The 20849-nt window shown below is 45.8% G+C and overlaps 1 protein-coding gene and 2 pseudogenes across 7 annotated transcripts in view; all 3 read right to left on the bottom strand.

Moving 5' to 3' along the window:
- LOC307221562 (interferon-inducible GTPase 5 pseudogene) overlaps window positions 1-20849 on the bottom strand; it is a 95665-nt pseudogene that overhangs the window by 73416 nt on the left and 1400 nt on the right. The gene's annotated exons all lie outside the window — the stretch shown is intronic.
- Window positions 2565-19821, bottom strand: LOC307221539 (interferon-inducible GTPase 5-like). Of its 3 annotated transcripts, XM_079986152.1 has the most exons (3): window positions 7723-7838; window positions 7398-7534; window positions 2565-4146 (listed from the first exon to the last, which is right to left on the bottom strand). In XM_079986152.1, the coding sequence occupies exon 3, from the start codon at window positions 4128-4130 to the stop codon at window positions 2973-2975; it is 1158 nt and encodes a 385-aa protein (XP_079842278.1). In that variant the 5' UTR covers window positions 4131-4146; window positions 7398-7534; window positions 7723-7838; the 3' UTR covers window positions 2565-2972. The 3 variants fall into 3 exon arrangements, with proteins under 3 accessions (XP_079842278.1, XP_079842279.1, XP_079842277.1); XM_079986153.1 differs by lacking the exons at window positions 7398-7534; window positions 7723-7838 and adding an exon at window positions 19730-19821; XM_079986151.1 differs by lacking the exon at window positions 7723-7838 and having other exon boundaries at window positions 7390-7624.
- Window positions 17870-20339, bottom strand: LOC307221564 (interferon-inducible GTPase 5 pseudogene; annotated as a pseudogene). Its single transcript has one exon. The product of its transcript is annotated as an interferon-inducible GTPase 5 pseudogene (transcript).

Genomic DNA, 20849 nt, shown 5'->3' with positions numbered 1-20849 from the left:
CTCTGAAACTATTCCTTGAGTGTCTGTTGACTCCCACTTCCCTTTCCCAGGCGCAATATTTTTCCCACCCGAGGGCAAAGCCTCATAAGGCTACAGTACTAGGAGATGGTGGAGCAGGGGAAGGTGAGGAGTCAACTGGCCCATCCCTTGGCTGAACAGTTTCTTCTTCCTCCACCTCATCCTGCCCTAACTCTTCTTCTTCCTCCTCCTGCTTCTGGTCTGGCTCCCAGCCCCATAAACGAGAGGCTCCCTTCCCTGGGTCAGCCTCCTGGCCCCCTGTCTCCGCCACATTCACAGTCCCCAACATCTATTATCTGAGGCAGGGTCAACCCAAGACGTTTTGTTGCTGGAGGTGAAGGACAAGATGGCCGCTGCCCCTCCCTCCATTCCATGGGCAGAAACCAACTGGATCAGCCACTGAATGACTTCAGAACGCTGGCAATGGAGCCCTGTCCTCTCCTCACATGAGGGAAATGGCCTTAGGGGACTTAGGCAGGCTGTTTCCAAAGGGGTAGCCATGTTGGTTTGTTGAAGCAAAAACAGCAAAGGCAGACCCTCCAAGTAACCGTATTTTCCAGGGACGTCCCTGATTTAGAGAAGCCACCCTGGTTTCTGATTTGATCCCGGAATGTTCCGCTTTTCCTTAGGATGTCCCTATTTTCATTGGAGAAATGTTGGAGGGTATGGAGTTATCTGACCCCTGGATCATCTAAAGGGAATCTTGTAGAGCAGGGGTGGCTAACTCACAAGACACTGCGATCTACTCACAGAGTTAAAAACTGGCATTGACCTACCCCCTTTTTTGGGGGGGGGGGTTCAGGTTAAAGATGCTGAGCTTCTTTTAGGAAGAAGGAAGGCCTGTTTTTTGGGGGTTGAGGTCAAAGTTGTTGAGCTTATTTGAGGGGAGCTAGTGATCTACTAGTGATCTACCACAGACGGCCAGTGATCTACCGGTAGATCACGATCTACATGTTGGACGTGCCTGCTGTGTAATGTTTTATTATGTTTTTATATTTGTTGCTAGCTGCCCAGAGTGGCTTGGGCAACCCAGTAAAATGTGTAGGGCTAAAAATAGTAAAATTATCATTATGGAATAGGACGTGCCTGTTTTCACCGGAGAAATGCTGGAGGATATGCAAAGGGTCTCATGGCATCTTAAAAGACGAGACTGGCTAGCAGGGATCCTCAAGAGGAACGGTTAGGGATAGCCGCCACCACTGAGCTTCCCCCAATACACACACTCTCAGCATCTGCTACCTGAGGCAGCTGCTTCACGCTGGCTAATAGTAGAGCTAGCTCTGTTGGACTAGACCAAGAAAATGGCAACACTCAGTGACAGAACATGGAACAAGCCATCCTGAAGATAAAATAGAGGTTGGGTGGCTTTGTGGAGCCCCCTGCTCAAGCAGCCAGTCCTTCAAATTTCCTCATGCTGGGGGTAGCGCTAACATTGATCTATGGGCCTGATCTATCCAGACCGAAATGAATTTGTGTGAAGGCTAGGGCTGAAGAGTTAGGGAGTGAATGCCACATGAAATGCCATTCCCTCACTCAAACAGATTGCATCATTTTGACCCCCCACAATGAAACAAATGGTTGAAACTCCCCATTGTCAACCACAAATAGAGTGGTAAATTGTGGGAGGGGCGGTTTAGTTCTGTCCTGATCCCACGGTATAGTAGTATTTCCCCTCAGCCTTCCCAAAGCAAGTAATGCTTCAGAGGTTTTGGACTACAACTCCCATCAGCTCTAGCTAGCATGGCCAATGAAGTCCAAAACATCTGGAAGGCATCAGTTTGAGGAAGGCTGTAGGGAACTTCCAGATGTCCTTTTTATTGAGCATTCATATCTGAGCTCATACTGGGGTGATTATACGTGATCCCACTTTCAATACCCTTTGCATCTGCAAATGTTTTGGGATGGTCATACTGCTTAGTTTGCAATAGGCATGGGTCCATAGTTTTCTGCTAAAGCCATGCAATTTTTTCATAGCACAAATGTTCATGGGTGTGTGTGTGTTTCCCACTTTTGTTACACTACAGAGCAAGAGTGACCTTCCAGATGGCAATAATAACCGAGTGACATTGGGGAAGTGTTGCAGAACTCTTAATAGAGCGGAATGGTATCTGGATGGCCCACTATAAACCCCCCCCATGCATTATTATTATTGTCGATGACATGTTGTCTCAAGGCTAATCTAAAAAAATGTAGTATAAACACTTACAACTGGGAAACACTGGTCTGCGAGTGCTCCAGTTGGAGAATAGCCTTTACCAATGATGCCATGGGCTTTGAAGAGGAAGGCATGCTTGGCAAATCCACACCGTGATCAACACCCGCCCACAAACCAATGTCCCCACTGTGGAAGGACGTGTGGATCCAGAACTGGCCTCCACAGTCACTTACGGACTTGGTGTTAAAACCATGTTTATGGAAGACAACCGTACTCAGCTACGAGTGGCCGCCAAAGAAGGAGGGCTGTGTGTCTAGATAATTCACAATATTTCTCATTTATGAGACTTTCATGGAAAACTGAAAGCTGATTAGTAAGGGTGGCCAGGAGATTAATTTAACCAATTAGTTTATTTCATGAAAACTTATACAGCACTTGATTCTAATAAAACCTCAAAGCGGTTTGCAAAGACATAAAACAATAAAGCCAGGAAACAATTACAGTCGTGCTTTAAGATACGCAAGAGTTAAAATACTAGAACAGACTAAAATTACCTCAACTTCCTATTTAACAAATGTAGAGGCTCCTGTCTAGCTATATGCACTCCTTCAGTTTGAGTGTGTATGAGGGAAAGAAAATTCTGAAATAGATGTTGCATGGTGCTAAGAGGAAAACCTGATCATCTGATTATTGTTATTTTAATGTCTTTTGGTGGTGGTTGTTTTAAAAATGGAAACATGTATAATTCACCAGATACTATATATCAAGCACTTAGTCATCATCGTGCATCTGTTTGCTGCTAGATGGACTTTTTCCCCTCTGCCTCAAGAGCTTTGGACAGAACCCTCTGGGTGTCATCAGCAGCACCCGATATGCATTTCTGCAGCATGAAGTAGGTGCGAAGAAGTGAAATCCCAATGGACAGAAGGCAGCCAAAGATGGGGAAATGCTCCCAGTGGTGATATTCATAAGCCATCACTGAGAGTCCCACCAAGTCGGGCAGCACCCATAAAATGGCAGAGAACATTCCCAGGGACTGCATTGCTGCTTTAAGGGCTGTGCTTGTCTTTCCAACATGCTGGGCCAGAGCTGCAAGGGATCGATTGTCCAGGCCAAAGTCCAGGAAGCACCAGGAGCGGAACTTCCTAAACAGAAATATGGGGAGAAGGAAGGGAACTGGGCTTCCAAGAGCGACCAGCAAAACAAGCCCTTTGGTCCAAATCTTCTCCTTCACAGTGGTTTTCTTTTTCTCTAAGATAGGCAGGCAAATGCTAGGGAAGCGGCACAGAAAGGCTTGCCTCTTCAGCCGCAGGAGATCGTTCTTCAGCGTTTCCTGCAGGAGGGGGAAGTCAAAGCAGTCGGCTTCCCAGTTGGAGACGATGAAGACTTGTGGGTCCCTCACTCCTTCTCTTACCAAGCACTCTTTGCAGTCCTCCTGGATGTGCAAGAGGACCTTCTTCTCACTGTAGTCAGATGGCCGTTGCCTCTTGGCGGCCGACAGGTCCAGGTCTGCTTTGGTGCGCACAAAGTAGAAGCTCTTGCCCATATCTTGGATCTCATGGACCAGGTCAGAATGGGTGGAGCGGAAGCGCTGGGAGCCGACGATGATGAAGAAATCAAAGTGATTCAAATCAACCTTCTTCTCAAATTTGTCCTCCCCAAAAGTTGCCATTCCCCTTCCGGGGTGGTCCCAAAGGATCACTTGTGGAAGTGTCGGGTGTGGGTAATCCTTGACTTGGACTGTCGTCATCTGTATGCCAGTCGCAGCAGCACGCGGGTCATTGGCACGAAGACCCAGCATGGCATTTATGAAGGAGGACTTCCCGGAGCCGGGCTCTCCTACTACTGCAATGTGGAGCGGAGTGCTGTTGAAAAAGTGCAGTGGTTTTGCCAGCACCTGCGACACAGCGCCTGCCAATTGGCCCTGAGAAATGGCTACCTCGAAGTCTTCCACCATTGTGGATCTTGGTGCGCTGCAGAGAAAGGAAGCAGGAAAATGTTAAGCGACCGGCCTAACTAGAAGCATTCATTAGTGGCATGCCCTCCATAAAATTTCCAGCGTCGCCAATATTATTATCATTTGCCAAGCAACAAAGCTTTATAGGTAGAAGGTATGAATCCCATCACATTCCATAATTCAGAAGTGAGAGGAAGGATAAAGTGCCCAAAGGTCATGGGACTTCAGGAGCTGGAGTTGGTGAGCAATAAAACGCCCGTTGTCTGTGAAGTTAACTCTTTACTCAAAGAAAACCAAACAGTGCAGGCCAAGTGAACACAGCAACTCTCCCCAGTATCTCTTGCCCCAATGAAGCTGTTGCGAGGACTGTAGGTCCCCACATCCCCCGCTCTCCAAGGCTCCTTCTTCCCCAGCAACCTGAATTTCTTTCATCTTGTCTCTCATTGCTCTGCCCTCTTCATTCCTCTTCATGTTCTGGGAGACCGGGGGGGGGGGGGGGAGAGAAACTGGTTACACCACAAGGGGGAGATTCTCTGCCTCTACTCTGCCTCTTGACCCCCCTCCAGTTCTGCCTCTGATTCTGGACCGCTCTCTTCCACAGACTCTTCCTGCTCACTAAACCCTGTTGCCTCTTCAGCTTCTGACATCTTCTCCTCCTCCCAGTCTGCTCTCTCTTCTCCCTCTGACCACTCATCTCCATCCCACCCCCATCCCTTGGCTCTGAGATTCTTCCCCTAGGGTTCCCCAACTGCTGCCTCCCCCCACTCCTCTGCTTCCAGCCAGCCCAACACACAGGAGCAGAGCCCAAGAGCCCTGAATATAGAGAGGGACACGAGGAAGGGGACTCTCAGCATTTTAAGAAACTGCACTTCCTAATTTTTGTTGTTGTTTTTTAGGTTGGGGAGGGACGCTGTGCCCATTACATTGATGATTAAACCTTACATGTTTTTTAGAAAGATGCAACAAAGAGTTCTCGGTCTGAAGGTGCAGAAGAAGAAGATCTGGTCAAAAAGAAGAAGGGGTTGGGGCAGTTTTATTTAAGAATGTTTTAAGAGCGCATCCTACCTTTACACACTGCATGTAAATTCTGCCTTCTTGTCATTTAAGTCAGATGTTTTCAATGTTTTTGGGTCCCCAGCTCCTTTGACCAAGTACTTTATTTCTGCGGCACCCCTGTGGGGCTCAGGAGCCCAGTTATGTCACCCCTTGCCTGCAGAGCTGGCAGCCTCTCACCCTTTTTCAAACAACCCCCCTCCTTGCTAAGTCTTCCCTCAGCCTCCTCTCCCCTTTCCTTGGGAGTCCTCCGGGCAGCTGCTGATACAGCCCCTGGTCTCTGAGCTGCCCTCCCTGCCTTCAGTAGAGGTGCCTCCTCACACTGCCCCACAGAGACCTGGGACTTGTCTGTCCATTCCCAACAGGAAGGGCTGGTGGTCTGGCTGGCTGGGCTCCCTCACCCACTTGCCTGCTTACCCTGAGGCCCCATTTCAGCTCCGGGAAACCAGCATCCCCTGGCCAGCCCCAGAGGCACCTTTCACCTGGGGATCTTGTAACCAGGGTTGCTGCCACAAACAGCTCTTCAAGCCTTTGGGAGGCAGAGACACCAGAGGGCGTCAGAGGAGAGAGGGAATGAAAGAGAGAGAGAGGCCAGTGTTGCCAACGTCACCCCTGACCACCATTCAAGGCACCCCAGGGTGCCACGCCACCCTGGTTGAAAACCACTGATTTAAGTAATTAATAACCATATACACCTTATGTGTCTAAATTCTCCACCCACTTCCCCCCTCCCCCAAGCTGTACATTACAGTGGTAAGGTAAAAGTAAAGGTACCCCTGCCCGTAGGGGCCAGTCTTGACAGACTCTGGGGTTGTGCGCCCATCTCACTTAAGAGGCCAGGGGCCAGCGCTGTCTGGAGACACTTCCGGGTCACGTGGCCAGCGTGACATCGCTGCTCTGGCGAGCCAGAGCCGCACACGGAAACGCCGTTTACCTTCCCGCTGGTAAGCGGTCCCTATTTATCTACTTGCACCCGGAGGTGCTTTCGAACTGCTAGGTTGGCAGGCGCTGGGACCGAGCAGCGGGAGCGCACCCCGCTGCAGGGATTCGAACCGCCGACCTTTCGATCGGCAAGTCCTAGGCGCTGAGGCTTTAACCCACAGCGCCACCTGCGTCCCCACACATTACATTACAGTGGTACCTTGGTTTAAAAACATAGTCCGTTCCAGAGGTTTGGTTGTAAACCAAAACAGGTTTTACCCTAAGGCGCGCTTTCGCCAATGGGGCCTCTCCCCCCAAAAATTGGTTTTGATTCAAAAAAAGGGACAGGCACTTCCGGGTTTGACATGGTTGTAACCCAAAACGGTTGTAATCCAAAGCGGTTGCAAACCAAAGTACCACTGTATCAGCTTACCAACGAAATGGTTTCTCTTCTCAGATTGGGGGCAGCCTCCCCCCTCCTTCTCCCCAACCTGTGGAAGGACCAGACACAAATTCCTCTCCTCCTGACCCCTCAGCAAACCTTTATTTTCTTTCCCCTTCTCTCTCCCCCCCTCCGAAGTTTGTTAGGAGTGAGGGAATTTTCCTCACGCTCCTGACTGGAAATTACCTGGGGGGCTGCTGAGATTTCTTGTTGGTGTTGCTGGGAAAGGGCGGTGGGGGGGAGTGCAGATCAGGGTCCAGATTGGAAACTTGGCCGGAAGTTGGGTCCTTTCTCTCTCTCCCCCCACCCCACCATCTTTCCTCCAGGGAGGGAGAGAATGGGATGGGAGCTCTTTTCCTTCTGATCCTGGCATCCAAGGTGAGGGAAGAGCCCGGACACGAGAGGAGGGGTTAATGAATGAGGTCTCCCTCTCCCCCCCCCTCTCCCTCCCTGCCCCAGGTGTGTATTGGGTATGCGGGCGAAGAGCAGCCTGGAAGGGAGGTTGTGTGCACCAGAAGGAGGGCAGCCTCGTAGCAGCTGCAGAGGGGGATGTCGAATGAACACGCGTCACCGCTGGAAAGGGAGACCCGCGTTGATTTGAGAGCAGTTACTTACAATTCTTAGAGTAACACCAGCTCTGCTTGCTGCTCCCTGGATTTTTCATGTTATTTATTCCCTTTGCAGCGGGGAAGAAGGGCAGCCTTCTCCAACATCATCAAGAGTAAAAATAAACGATTATGCTGCCCCCGCCTAGCAATGAGCTCAGAGTCTCCTTTAACGCAAACACGCTCAGAAAAAAACAAAAAACACGGAAATCACCAGAGCCCCAGGAGAAATGCTCACCTCCTTACCTGCTGCCAGTCCGAATTTTTTGCAGTAAAGCTCAGTCCTCTCTTCGGAGACTTTGCTTGCTGGTCTCTTAGGCTTTTCTCCGTCCAACTCTCTTCCTCGCTCTCGCTTTTATTCCCTCTCCCTCCCGGTCGTCGCACTAAAAAAACCAAAGAAGAAAGCGAAAGTACGAGCGAGGACGAGATTGCAACGCCTAGCCAGAGCCGCATTCCCCGCTAGAGGGAGCTCCAAGCAGCCTGATTGACAGCGGTGCTGCTGCCTTTAAAAGGGAAGGTCCCAAAGGCTCACTCGTGAAACTTGAAGCATCCGAGATGCTTAATCCTTTACCTCTGCGGTAGTTGCCTCTGTGCCAGTCTCAGCAGCTCCCGCGTTTTCTGCACTTAAGCCCCACATGGCAGGGGATTGATCTAGATGACCCTTGGGTTTCCTTCCAGATCTGCGATTCTACGATCCCAGATCCTAGCGGCGCGAAATGTTTTGGCACCTGCAGAGAGGAAAACAGGACGGGTCCTATCGCCTGTTTCAACTGCTTTAAGGTTTTATTGCAATTAAGCAGGACATAAATGCTGCGAAATAAACAGTGTTGTTCCACAATGCTTCCTTCATGGCTTGGATGCCTGCAGCTCACGGTCTCGTTGGTCCAACAGCAGCAACATCTGTACCATGATGTATTTATTGCTTTAAAACCTCTTCCAACAAAGCTTTATGTATAGAATGAGTCAGTGCTCATCATACTTTCTAACCCCTATTAACCAGGGCCAGTGAGGACAATCATGCAGGCACGATAAAATCTGCCCCTCACTCCTGATATTTGGGTAGATCTTCTGTAATTCAGAGCAGGGCTTTGAGTGTGGCTTCCCCTGTTCTGTGGAATAGCATTCCTGCAGAGGTACAACAGGAACCTGCTACCGGCACTTTCTGGAAACAACTGATGATGTTTTCATTCCGACAAGTTTTCCCAGGTGGATGAATAGGTTGCTGCCATGAGTGTCTATTTAGCATTGTTTGGAAAAATATTTACTTTTTTCCCTGTGTTGTTTTAACTGCTTTTCAGCTGTGTTCATTGCATTTTGTACACTGCCTTTTGAGGATGATAATAATAACAATTATAATCATAATAAATAGAAGTCCTGATGAATTTTGCCGAGAACTTTTTAAAAAAGGAAATAGCCAACTTTTTTGGAAAAGTTCTAACATTCTGCAGAGTGCAGAGTGTCTATAGAGCCTGCATGAGAAGCTGGCTTTGCAAACCAGGCAGGCAGGAAGGACACCAAACTCTCCTCAGAGTGATCCTAGACTGACAGCAAAGCCTGTGTCTTATCTGACACCCTCAGCCTTAGGGGACATAATACAGGGGGCACCGGGCAACGCTCCCTTCAAGGCTTTCCATGGCCCCCAGCTTGTCCTCCAGCTTCCTGCAACCTTGGGAGCTGGAGCTCTTCACCACCCCCACCCTCCGACTCCATCTATTTGCAGACTGGAAAGGCAGGTAGCAGCTGCATCTGCAAAGCCAACTGAGAAGTGTCTGCAGGGGGAATTTCTTGCCGCACGCTCTGAGTGCCAGCAGTGGCAATTTTAATCTGAAATCTTTTGACACACTGTACTGCGGTAAGAGTTCAGACACCCAATCAGGACCCAGCACAGTCCAAGAAAGGATTTACAAGGAGGACGAGGACCTACAGCGACCCCGTTAACTTTCGTTTTCTCAGAAATCACCTGTTTGAGCAGAGCTGTGTGCTGGTCAAGTGTGGGGGAGAGGAAAACTTGGAAACAGGATCTAATTTCTGCTCCAAGATATTAAAAACCCAAAGCTACTTTCCTTTTCAAGGTTATGCAGGATAAAAAGTTGCAAATCTGTGAGGAGAATCAGAACTTACAGGGATAAACAGTTCTGTGTGACGTCACCAGCAGAGCATTTAATAACAAATACATGCCTGCACCAGTTAATTAGGCTTTTGTCGGAGATAAGCTCAATGGTCCTTGGTGATTTAAAATTGCATAGGGGTTTTCAGTCTCTATTCGGGGTCTCCCATCAGAAGTATGTACCATACTTTTCTGTGTATAAGACTAGGGGTTTTTTTTAACCTTAAAATAATGTTTAAAAATTGGGTTCGTCTTATACACGGATAGTGCACTGTACAAATTTCTTACTTTGTAGTCCCCCCAAATAGGGGGCGTCTTATACATGGGGGTGTGTTATACATGGAAAAATGCAGTATGTTATTCCTAGATCAAAACTGGTGATACATGGTCATCCCTGCTGATCTTCAGTGCACAGCTACAAGAAGGCAAGTCTGTCTGTGAGTTTATGCACATTCCCAGCCTATGGACCTCGACAGTGAAACCTGACAGGTCTGAGCAGCACTACATGTGAACCAATATAACATGCTTATGATGCTTTTGCATTCTCAGAATTTTCTGCAAGGCAAATGAGTCACGTGACAAAGGATGTGCAGGAGGCCCTCAGTAGACATGTTAGTGGCAAAAGGGCTCCCTTTAAGCAGAACAGAAGCACATGCTAATGCAATACGTTCACTGTCATATACACACACACACACACACACCTCATCTATTTTGTTGCAAATAACCAGTGAGGTCTATGCAGAGACAGGGTTGGAAGAAAGAACCTGACACACTTCAGATATGAGGCCGAACCTTGTTGTCATTGCATTCTTACACTGTCTCCCAGCTCCACCTGGTATGCAGGCCGCCTGCCCGTGGACTGTCTTGCCAGAGTGGTGCATGCTCTAGTTATCTCCAACTTGCACTATTGCAATGCACTCTAATTGGGGCTACCTTTGAAGGTGACCCAGAAACTAGAACTAATCCAGAATGAGGCAGCTAGACTGGTGACTGGGAGTGGCCACCGAGACAATATAACACTGGTCCTCAAAGACCTACATTGGCTCCTGGTACATTTCCGAGCACAATTCAAAGTTTTGGTGCTGACCTTGAAAGCCCTAAAGGGTTTTGGCCTAGTATCTGAAGGAGAGTTTCCACCCCCATCGTTCAGCCCGGACACTGAGGTCCAGCTCCAAGGGCTGTCTGGTGGTTCCCTCCCTGTGAGAAGGGGGGTTACAGGGAACCAGGCAGAGAGCCTTCTTGGTAGTGGTCAGATGTCAAGGAAATAAACAACTATATGACTTTTAGAAGATATCTGGATGCAACCCTGTTTAGGGAAGTTTTTAATGTTTGATGTTTTATTGTATTTTAAATATTTTATTGGAAGCTGCCCAGATGGGCGGGGTATAAATAACAAATCATCATCATTACTACTACTACCGCTACCACATCTGATGTACTGCAGATGCAGGTCTGGTTATGCAACCATGGGCATCACATGCCCTTATCAGTCAAATTTTCCTCACAGCACTGCTCTGCTCCCCCAGCCTATGGATTTTATCCAACATTTCTCATGCTCAGAGCACACCGGCTGAAATGAATGCACCTTATTAATTGGAAGGTTAAAAAAAATGGAAATTTCTACGATACTTTGCAAATATTCTACACTGCAGTAGTAGGAAGTGCAGACAACTCAGGTGCTGCTGAGACTGGCACAGAGGCAACAACAGCAGAGGTGAAGGATTACTTCCATGGGATGCTTCCACAGGTGATCCTTTGGGACTTCCCCGAAAAGGCAGCATCCCCGCTGGCAAACGGGCTGCTTGGACTCTGGCCAGAAATGCGGCTTCGGCTATTTGTTGGGATCTTATTTCATCCTCGCTGGCTACCTTCGTTTTCTTTTTTGCTTTTAGTAGTGAGGGTCAGGCGGGAGAGAGGGTATAAAAGGGAGGCAGAGAGAGAGCAGGATGAAGAAAAGTGTGAGAAACCTCGAAGCAAAACCTCCGAGAAGAGGACTGACCTTGGCTGCAAAATATTGGTCCAGCAGCAGGAAAGGAGTTGAACTTTTCTCCTGGGTCTAGAATGATTTCCATTTCTTTTTCAGCTTCTTTGCGTTAAAGGAGATTCTGATGTCCTTGCTTGGTGGGGGTGGCAGAATGATTGTTGTTGTTGTTTACCTTTTACCTTTGTATTGTTTTTTAACATTTTAACATTTTATTGTTATTATATTAATTATATTATAGCTGTTGTGATATTATATTATACTACCATATCATATTACATCCAGTGCTTTTTTTCTTAAAAAATGTTTAGGGGTACTCTCATTTGACCATTCAAAACCACCATTTTATAGTTCAAATCAGGGTAAATCAATACAGTAAATGGTCAGTGCAAAGAACATGCATTACCTCATATTACACAGCTCACAGCAGCTTCCACATTGGCATGAGGTTGTGTGCACTAACATCTTCCTGATTCCCTTCTGGGAAAGGAAAGGAAGCAGCCATCGGAGGTGGTAACAACAAAATGTTTAGGGGTATGTGTACCCCTGCGTCCCCCCCCCCCAGAAAAAAGCACTGATCATATCATATTATAAACAATAATATTATTAACAATGATGTTCTAGAAGGCTGCCATTTTGCCCCGTGGCAAAGGGCCTAAATAACATGCCATCACCATTGAGCAGAGCTGGTGCTACATTAAGAGTTTTAAGAAACTGCCCTGAAGCCAATGCGGCTGGTCTCCCTTCCGAGGGTTCATTCAATATTTCCCTCTGCAGAGCCCCCCCCCCCAGTTGATGGATATTAAAACTACAAGAAAGCAGCAGGAACACAGCTGCGCCCCAGCACTTTTTGGCATTTAAAAATGGTATCTGTGAGCCACTTCTGATTAGAGAAACTGCATGGCAAGGGTTTGAGGCAGAGCAGAAGGTGCTGGAGGTTCTCTTGATTCTGGGTAGGTGCTGCCTGATGAGCCTGGATAGCTCAGTTGGTTAGACCATGGTGCTGATAACACCAAGGTTGCAGGTTCGATCCCTGTATGGACCAGCTGCATATTCCTGCATTGCAGGGGGTTGGACTAGATGATCCTCAGGGTCCCTTCCAACTCTACAGTGCTATGTTTCTACGACTTTCCCAAGTCGCCCTCTCGGGGCTTTCTGTGTCCTTCCATGACTGTGGTACCAAAGATGAAACTTCCCTTCTCCATGCACCTTAGTCCTGCTGCAAAATCGCCTCCCCATATCAATTCAAACAAAAACAAACAGACAAACAAAACCCCACTGATAACACCCCACACTTAATGTATCATGCAGTTAGGTCCTTAGAATGTCTTTAATTCTAAAAAGGATGTTATGCTCTTTTTTCCTCTGCTGTATTTCATTTATTTATTCATTATATTTATATAGTTTTCAGGACAAGATAAGGTTGCTGATAATGGGTTGTCTTCAACTAACATCTACTCAGAGTAAACCTATTGAAATTACTGGACCTTAGACATAGTTATTAATTTCAGTGTGTCTATGCTAAGTAAAACTCTCACACAAACATGTTTTAAGGGTTATGTGTGAATGCATGCACATATAGATTTTTGAGAGATTGACAACAGGCAGAATTCTTCACTTTATTGAAATACTACCAACTGCTGCTCAAACAACCCACTGGTAGAGACAGGCCCTAAGTAAATTGATTTTCCCACATAAACCACAGATTGTAACGATGTCCATAAAAGTGTGTGGAAAGCTATCGTTTAACTATTACAGTTTTCTTCCCTTTCTCAGATAAACAGACATGAGGAATCACTGTCATGGATCCTGCCGTAACAATAGAAACCTTAACAAAAGACCTTGTCTGAAGCGAAGTCTGCTTGGGATCAAAAGAAATTCGAAGCTGTTTTTTCATGATGAATTTTCACGAAAACTTTTTAAAAGTGGAAATACACAACAGATAGGGAGATGTGAGGAGCTGAACTTAAATATTGGAAAAATTTGAAACTGAGAGAAACGGAAAATAATAAATTTGCCCACTTCTCTCAGGAGATTTGCTGAGGGAAATACTTGCTGACATTCCCCCTTCTACACAAATGTTAATGGGGCAGGAGTCCCTGTCCTCTTTTTCAACTCATCCCCCTCACATCTCCTCTAAAATTTGCTCTGGATAGTTGCTCCCAGCTGAGAAGGTGTGCAAGTCATTCGCTTGGGTGAGGAGAAAACATGATGCACAGTGATGTTGAAACTGGAAGCTACTCATATCTTTCAGAAGAAGGATATTGACAAGCTGGAATGAGTACAGAGGAGGGCGACCAAGATGACCAAAGCTCTGAAAACCAAGCCTTATGAGGAGCACTTGAAGGAGCTGGGTATGTTTATCCTGGAAAAGAGGAGATTGAGAGGAGATACGATAGCCATCTTCAAATATCTGAAGGGTTGTCACACAGAAGAGGGAATAAGCTTGTTTTCTTCTGCTCCAGAGGGTAGGGCCTGATCCAATGGCTTCATATTACAAGACTGAACATGAGGAAGAAATAGTTTATTTTTTGGAAAATTCTAACATTCTGCAGAGTGCAGAGCAGCTATAGAGCCCGCATGACAAGCTGGCTTTGCAAGCCAGGCAGACCAGAAGGACACCAAACTCTCCTTAGAGTGTTCCTAGACTGACAGCAAAGCTTGTGTCTTATCTGACACCCTCAGCTTTAGGGGGACATCATGCAGGGGGCCACCAGGCACAGGTTCCTTCAAGGGTTTCTACAGCCTCACGCAGAGCTACTCGCCTTCCCTTCCCCCAGCTGGTCCTCCAGCTTCCTGCAGCCTTGGGAGCTGGAGCTCTTCGCCACCCCCACCCTCCAACTCCCTCTCAGTGCAGATGGGGCAGGCAGGTAGTTGCCGTTTCCCGTCTGTGTCTCTTGGGGTTTGGGCCTCTCTTCTACACTGGCCCCTGACAGGGATCCCCCCCACCTTCCTATTGGGACACAGTTTCACCAAATGCACCTGCCTCCCGCACACAAAGCAACTGTGTGTTTCCCAACGCCATTGACTCCCTTCTTTCCATGCCATCCTAGTCTTCCCTCTTTCTACCGAGCCAATCGGCATTGGTTCAACTCCTTGCCCCTGGGTGGATGGGTTGCCCATCCCTGGCGCAGAAAGACTTGGAGTGTGGCTCCTTACTAGCGCAGGCCCCCCAGCCCCCCTCTTTTCTAACGTCTGTTGCTCCTGATGTAACCCCAGCTGTAGGGAGGCTCTAACTCGTCCAGCAACTGCATGGGTTGCATCTTCGCCATCTCATCCAGGATCGATGGGTTCAATCCTGCTCCATACATGGGTGCCAGCAGTCCCGTGTTCTGTCCCCAGACAACCCTTTGCATTAAGGCATTGAAAGCAGCCCAATAAGAGGCCGCAGAGTCCCCCGCTCCCTCCAGTCGCAGATTCAACAGTTATTTCTCATCCGCTGCATGCTCCATGGGGCTCTTGAACATTGCATCCATCTGTCCCCAGAATTCCCGCAGCTTTCCCAGCGTGCTGTGCTGGCTCTCCATTAAAGTGATGGCCCAGTCCTTAGCTGATCCTTCCAGCCAGCTTATCAGATAAGCTATCCGCTGTTTGTCCAAGCTAAATTTGGCTGATGTCACATCCAAAATGTAATTGGATTCCATTTTAAAGGCAGCATAACCTTCTCTGTCCCCACTGAATTTTGCAGGATGAACCCCAGGCCCCTTGCCGGCCCTGAAGTCCCTTTCAGCCTGTGTGTTCCTCCTTTGTTCATCTAGAGCTCCTGCTAGCGTGTCGAGCTGTGATTTGAGTTGCCATGTGTAGCTTCTCAATTCTATTATGGGTCCGTGGGCTCTCCTGCCCCTCCCTCTGCTCCCCCAGCTGCATTCCCCACGTTCCGCACTTGCCTTTCCATCACGTTCTCTGTTGGCCTCCGGCATGAGAGAAAAAGTGAGTCCGGGCAAACTGTTATGGCTTGGTCTCTCCCACAAACGTGAGACGAATCTGGCTGTTAATTATTTCAGATTTATTGCTAAAGCAACAAACTAAGACGGAGCTTCTCTACTCACCGCCCTCCCCAGAAGATGGAGTTGCCCGGCTCAGCTCCTCCCCCTTCCCCAACACGGAAGCCCCCACCTTCTCTTCCCGTATCTTTCGTGCATCTCTGCTACTTTTGAAATCCTAAGAGATTTGGCAGAGAGTATTTCCTGCATTCCCACCTCTTGCCCACTATCGTAGTTCTCACACATCTATCTGTCCCTTTGGTCAGAGCTCAGATTACAGCTGCTCTCCCCCTCCTCTCTGCTATCTGCTGTTAACTGTCCTCTCCCTCTGCCTGCTTCTTCTCCTCCTGTCAGCATCCAGCAATTGAGCTGGATCTGATGCACAGCGCAAGTGAAACATGTTCTTAAATAAACTGAAATTTGGCTAACAACACTTGGCTCTAGAGCCCCTGCTGCCATACGTGTCCCAAGTCTCTTTCTCAGTTGCCATAATTCTCCTCATGAAGTTCCATTTTCAGCACCACAGAAACTTCAACATGGAACTTAAGTCCCTTGCAGTTTGCTCTCAGCTATTCAGAAAGCCAAAGCAGTGTTGTAAATCAGATGGTGTTGGGCAGAGTCTGAGAAGTTTGTGCTCTGACTGATCGATCACATGGCCATGCAAACCTAAGGCTACCTGGGAGACGCTTTGCCACTTTTTGAGGGCTTCCAAGTGGCAGACTGAAGTGCTTGCTTAGTAATGTAGAAATTGCTTGCTGTTTAGAATAAAATCTTAAATCTTCTCACTCACTTGTGTTTTGTATTGCCTCTGAATCTCAGTTTAAAAGAACCACCTTGCATTTGGCAAGACAAGCATTCATAACATTGCCAACAGAGTACTAAAGAGCTGAGGATAAAACATGCTAATGGAGGATTATATTTTTAAGAGAGACCTTTGTTCCAGGTAGGGTACCCCTCCTTTTCTTAGATTCCTATGTTGCACTGCTTTAATGAACAAGGAAACAAACAAACAACAGAACCAAGAACTCTGCCTCTCACTTTAGGTTTATCTGTGGCCTGTAAGGCTTAGCACCAGAAAGGCCAGGGTGAAGCTGCAAAGCTCTTTTTAAAAATGTATAAGCAAAAATTCACAAAACTCAGACACCTCTTAATTATTTTAAGATCAGAAATAACCTCCTACCCATGAAAATATCAAATAAGTATGGAGGAAAGTAAACCCACTTAACTTCCTCCACAAAGATCCCCTGGATTTAGGTAGGCTCAATCCAATTTGTAGGGTCTCCTAGGCTTGCAAATTTCACCCACTTTGGCCAAAAGGGGATTATTTGATTCCTCATTATAATGAATGGGGACACAGAGCTTTATTTGGTTAGAGTTGTCTGGAACCCAAAACACAGACATAAGCAGAGAGAGTACAGAGTAATTAATGCACAGATACTTGGTCACACCTAGTGAGTTTGAATGTGTTTTGCTATTTTTCAATAAAAACTATATTACTTTGTCTGTTTATTTGTGTTGGCAGCCAGTGGGGGAACATTTCAACCTCCAAGGCTTTAAGGCTGTAAGGCTTTACAGAAAAGTTGCATTCTGAGGAGGGATAAACTCATTCTACAAATAAGAGCTGGTGTTGCTGACTCCCAGCTTGATGCATAGCCAATGCATAGCCATTTCTTAGTGTAGCTGCTAGTAGTTGTCAGTGTAACCACCTCCGACAGCTGAAAAAACTTGGATTTTTATCTCAGCAGCTGGTAAAATCACACATGGACTATAACAATCTCAAAAACAATTGGCTAGTGCTTGGAATGAACAAGTTCAATGTGCACTAAATTAGTTTGAAAAACATCTGAACTACATGTGAAAGTAGTTCCCATAATTTCTGGGTAAACTGGACATGAATTAAGTTGGGGCAAAATGAAGAATGATTTCTGGCTCATCTTCAAGTTCATTGTCACTTTCTAAATGCTTTAGAGTATTTCTACAAAAAAAAAAAAATTGCCAAGGGTAATTTGGATTAACTTAAAGTGAACTGAACATAAAGAGAACTGGTTTGTTTCATAAAGGAATGAACATGAATGGGAATTAGATCTTTTACAGACATGTTGAACTTGAACTAGTTCCAAGCTCTGATATGGACAGAAACCTGATTGAAGTCTTGTTTGTTCCGATGTTGTCGTCTCTGGTTTCTTTGTTTTCTCAAAAACCAAGAAAAGAAAAAACATATCCCTCAAAAACAAAACAAAAACAAAGAAAGAATAAGAAGCACCTATCTGGAGTTATTCGTGGCAGGAGGACACCCAAAACTGCCTCTACTCCAACTATGTTGAAGATGAACCAGTCTTTCTATGTTTCATAGCATTCCAAAATACAAGGAAATTTGTGGGTATGTGTATGCTTATTTCCAGAGGAAAAAACCCTCCCCAAAGGCTCAGGCTTCCCCTACCCACCCACCCAGCTGGTGAAGAAAAGAAAAGATTAATCATTACAACAAGGAGGCTGAGAGAAAACAGGCTTGTGGTTCAGGTTAGGAAAATTAAATCTGGACTGTTGCCTATAGCTTTCCCATGCCTGGATTAAGTGATTTTTTTACAACTAAAATTAGAACAGCTGGGGAAATAATTGCAGTATGGAGGATTCAGGAAAAAAAACATTTCCTAAAATTTTAATATTTATAAGTTTATTGAGATTAAGTAAATAAGGCAAAAGGAAAGAATGGCAATCAAAGGAGGAAGAGAGTACATTAAAACATTTTTAAAAGCAGAAATAACAAAATAACCATAAAATATACTAAAGACTACCGAACTATATAGTATATTTTTGCATGGATAAGCATGTCTCGCAGGATCTCACCCAAGACGATATCTGTGTTACATCTTGTTTAATTTCAACTGCTTCAGATTTTGATATCTCCTCATTAAGATCAGTAACTTTTTGATCCAGGGCTGTAATTTTAAGATTCACCTTTGCTAAATTATCCTTCAGACATTAATTCTGCATCACAATTTACTTAAGTGTATCAGCAACAGATGTCTCTGAAGCCATGTGTCTCTCTTCTTTTCATTTTGCCGCTGCAAATTTGCTGCATGTTGGAGGGGGAGACATCCATCGCTTTAACACTGACAGGTAGGAGATAAGAAACCTCTTAACAGGACAAAAATTGCCCTGGCAGGCTACTGATTAAGCGTTGTTACAATAGGGCTGCCATATGTCTGGGATTCTCGCCTGTTGGAAGTAGTGTCCAAGCAGAATTTTTGAAAATTGGTAAAAATGTCTGTGAAATGTCAGAAGTGTTGATTTTTTGGGGTGAATTTCCTTTAAAATAGCTCAAAAACGTCTTTTGTTTTTGGGAGAGTTTGTCAAAAAAAGCTCATCAACTTTGCCGTCTCCATCTCTATAACTTTGCCCCCCCCCCAAAAAAATAAGCGAAAAGCTCTATAACTTTTGTGTTCAGATTTTCACTTTGCGAAATACAGTGGTACCTCGGGTTAAGTACTTAATTCTTTCCAGAGGTCCATTCTTAACCTAAAACTGTTCTTAACCTGAAGCACCGCTTTAGTTAATGGGGCCTCCTGCTGCTGTCGCGCCGCTGGAGCACGATTTCTGTTCTCATCCTGAAGCAAAGTTTTAACCCAAGGTACTATTTCTGGGTTAGCGGAGTCTGTAACCTGAAGTGTATGTAACCTGAAGCATATGTAACCCGAGGTACCACTGTATGGCAGTGCTACAAGTGCTGAGCTGAAGAGTAATAAAGGAAGCATGCTAGGATGCCATCTTGCAAGACCAGAAGTCGAACTTGTGAATGAAGCAATTGGTTGATGCTGTGGTAGAAAGATGAGATAATGCATGTTGTACCTGGATGTCTCTTCCCAGGTAGATGTATTGGCTGTTTACTTGCGTCTCTTGGGCTCAGCAGCCTTTGCCTGAACTTTCTCTGCATCTTTCACAGCATTTTCCAGGAAATTCTTCAGCAAGTAGAATGTGGTAGCAAAAGAACTGCCCCCACCATAGAGAGACCCCAACACAGGTATGCAATCCAGAATCAGCTCTGCCCCTGTGATTGCTCCCCATATTAGTGACCTCTTCAAGAGATCCATGACGAATTCTGTTGTGATCATACCAGTGCTTGGGGTATGTTCAATAACAGATTTCAACTCCTCAACAGGTTTTCCCACACGATTTGCTAGTATATTGAGGGAATCTTCATCCAAGCCAAAAACTTTGCAGATTTGGCTCATTGTCGAAACCACAATGGCAATGTCACAACTAAGCGAGAGGCTTGGGAGAGGAATCAACCCAACAGAACAACTCACCATGGCTGATTTCCATATCAGGCTCTCCATAGAAGCCTTTTTCTTTTTAATGCTATCTTCTGTTAAAATTGGAAGACACATAATCAAAACATCTCTCTTGATTTCATCCTGTTCCTGTTCAAAGGTCTCTTGAAGCAGGGGGAAATCATACTTGTTGAAATCCCACCTCGATATCAGAAAGACCCTTGGAGAAGGCTCACCTAATGCCTTCAATTTATCATAGCAATCTTTCCGTATAATGTCAAGAGTCTTCTTCTCAGACTGCATCCTCTCATAGATGTCCTCCTCACTGATGCCTTCTGACTTCCAGGTGTTATCTATATCGACATCCACTTTGTTGCGCACATAGTAGAATTTCTTCTTATTTTTCTGGATCTCAAGAGCCAAATTGGTGTCATCCTTAGTGAAGCGTTCCGAGGAGATGATGATGAAAAAATCATACTTGCTGAAATTGACCTTTGTTAGGTATTCCTCTGCATTAAATTCATTTGTTCCAATTCCTGGTAGATCCCAAATTTTGACTTTGGGGAATGTGGGGTGTGAATATTCTTGTGGCACCATTGTTGTTTCTGTCACCCCCGTCTTAGCTGCACCCTTTTCCTGATCTTTCATTCCTCGCAGGGCATTGACAAAAGATGATTTCCCGACACCACATCTTCCTGTGATGGCAATTTCAAGCGTCATGTTATTTAATAAATTTAACAGCTGTTGAGCTTCAGCTGAAACGACTTCAAATGGTTTTTTCTCCAAAGCAGACTTCATTTCAGCAAGGTCTTTTTTTAAGGTTTCTTTTGTTAAGGCAGGATCCATGACAGTGATTCCTTGTGGTTCAGTTTATCTGAGAAGGAGAAGAAAGCTCTAATAGTTAAATGATATCTTTCCACACACTTTTCTGGTCATCTTTACAATCCGTGGTTTATGTGGGAAAATCAATTTACTTAGGGCATGTCACTGAGACTAGTGGGTTGTTTGAGCAGCAGTTGGTAGTATTTCAATAAAGTGAAGAATTGCGCCTGTTGTCAATCTCTCAGAAATCTATATGTGCATGCATTCACACATAACCTTTAAAACATGTTTATGTGAGATGTGGCTCTTTTTTGAACTCAAATTGTTCATTCCTCTAGAGCAGGCATGGCCAAACTTGGCCCTCCAGCTGTTTTGGGACTACAACTCCCATCATCCCTGACCACTAGTCCTGTTAGCCTGGGATGATGGGAGTTGTAGTTCCAAAACATTTGGAGGGCTGAGTTTGGCCATGCCTGCTCTAGAGATTTGACTAAAGGAAGCATTTACACACAAACTAAGGATTCCTCTTTTTTT

The sequence above is a fragment of the Podarcis cretensis genome (genome assembly GCF_951804945.1).
Source record: "Podarcis cretensis genome assembly, chromosome: 8".
Classification (NCBI taxonomy): Eukaryota; Metazoa; Chordata; class Lepidosauria; order Squamata; family Lacertidae; genus Podarcis; species Podarcis cretensis.
The sequence above is the reverse complement of the archived record's forward strand: the minus strand, read 5'-3'. Positions and strand labels throughout refer to the sequence as shown.

What these genes read in the sequence shown, in the direction of transcription:
- LOC307221539 (XM_079986151.1), bottom strand. Translation starts at nt 7,604, where the DNA reads ATGCGGCTCTGGCTAGGCGTTGCAATCTCGTCCTCGCTCGTACTTTCG. An exon ending in GACTGGCAGCAGGTAAGGAG is followed by an intron (nt 4,147 to 7,389) that starts GTGAGCATTTCT and finishes CTTTCTCTGCAG; the next exon opens with CGCACCAAGATCCACAATGG.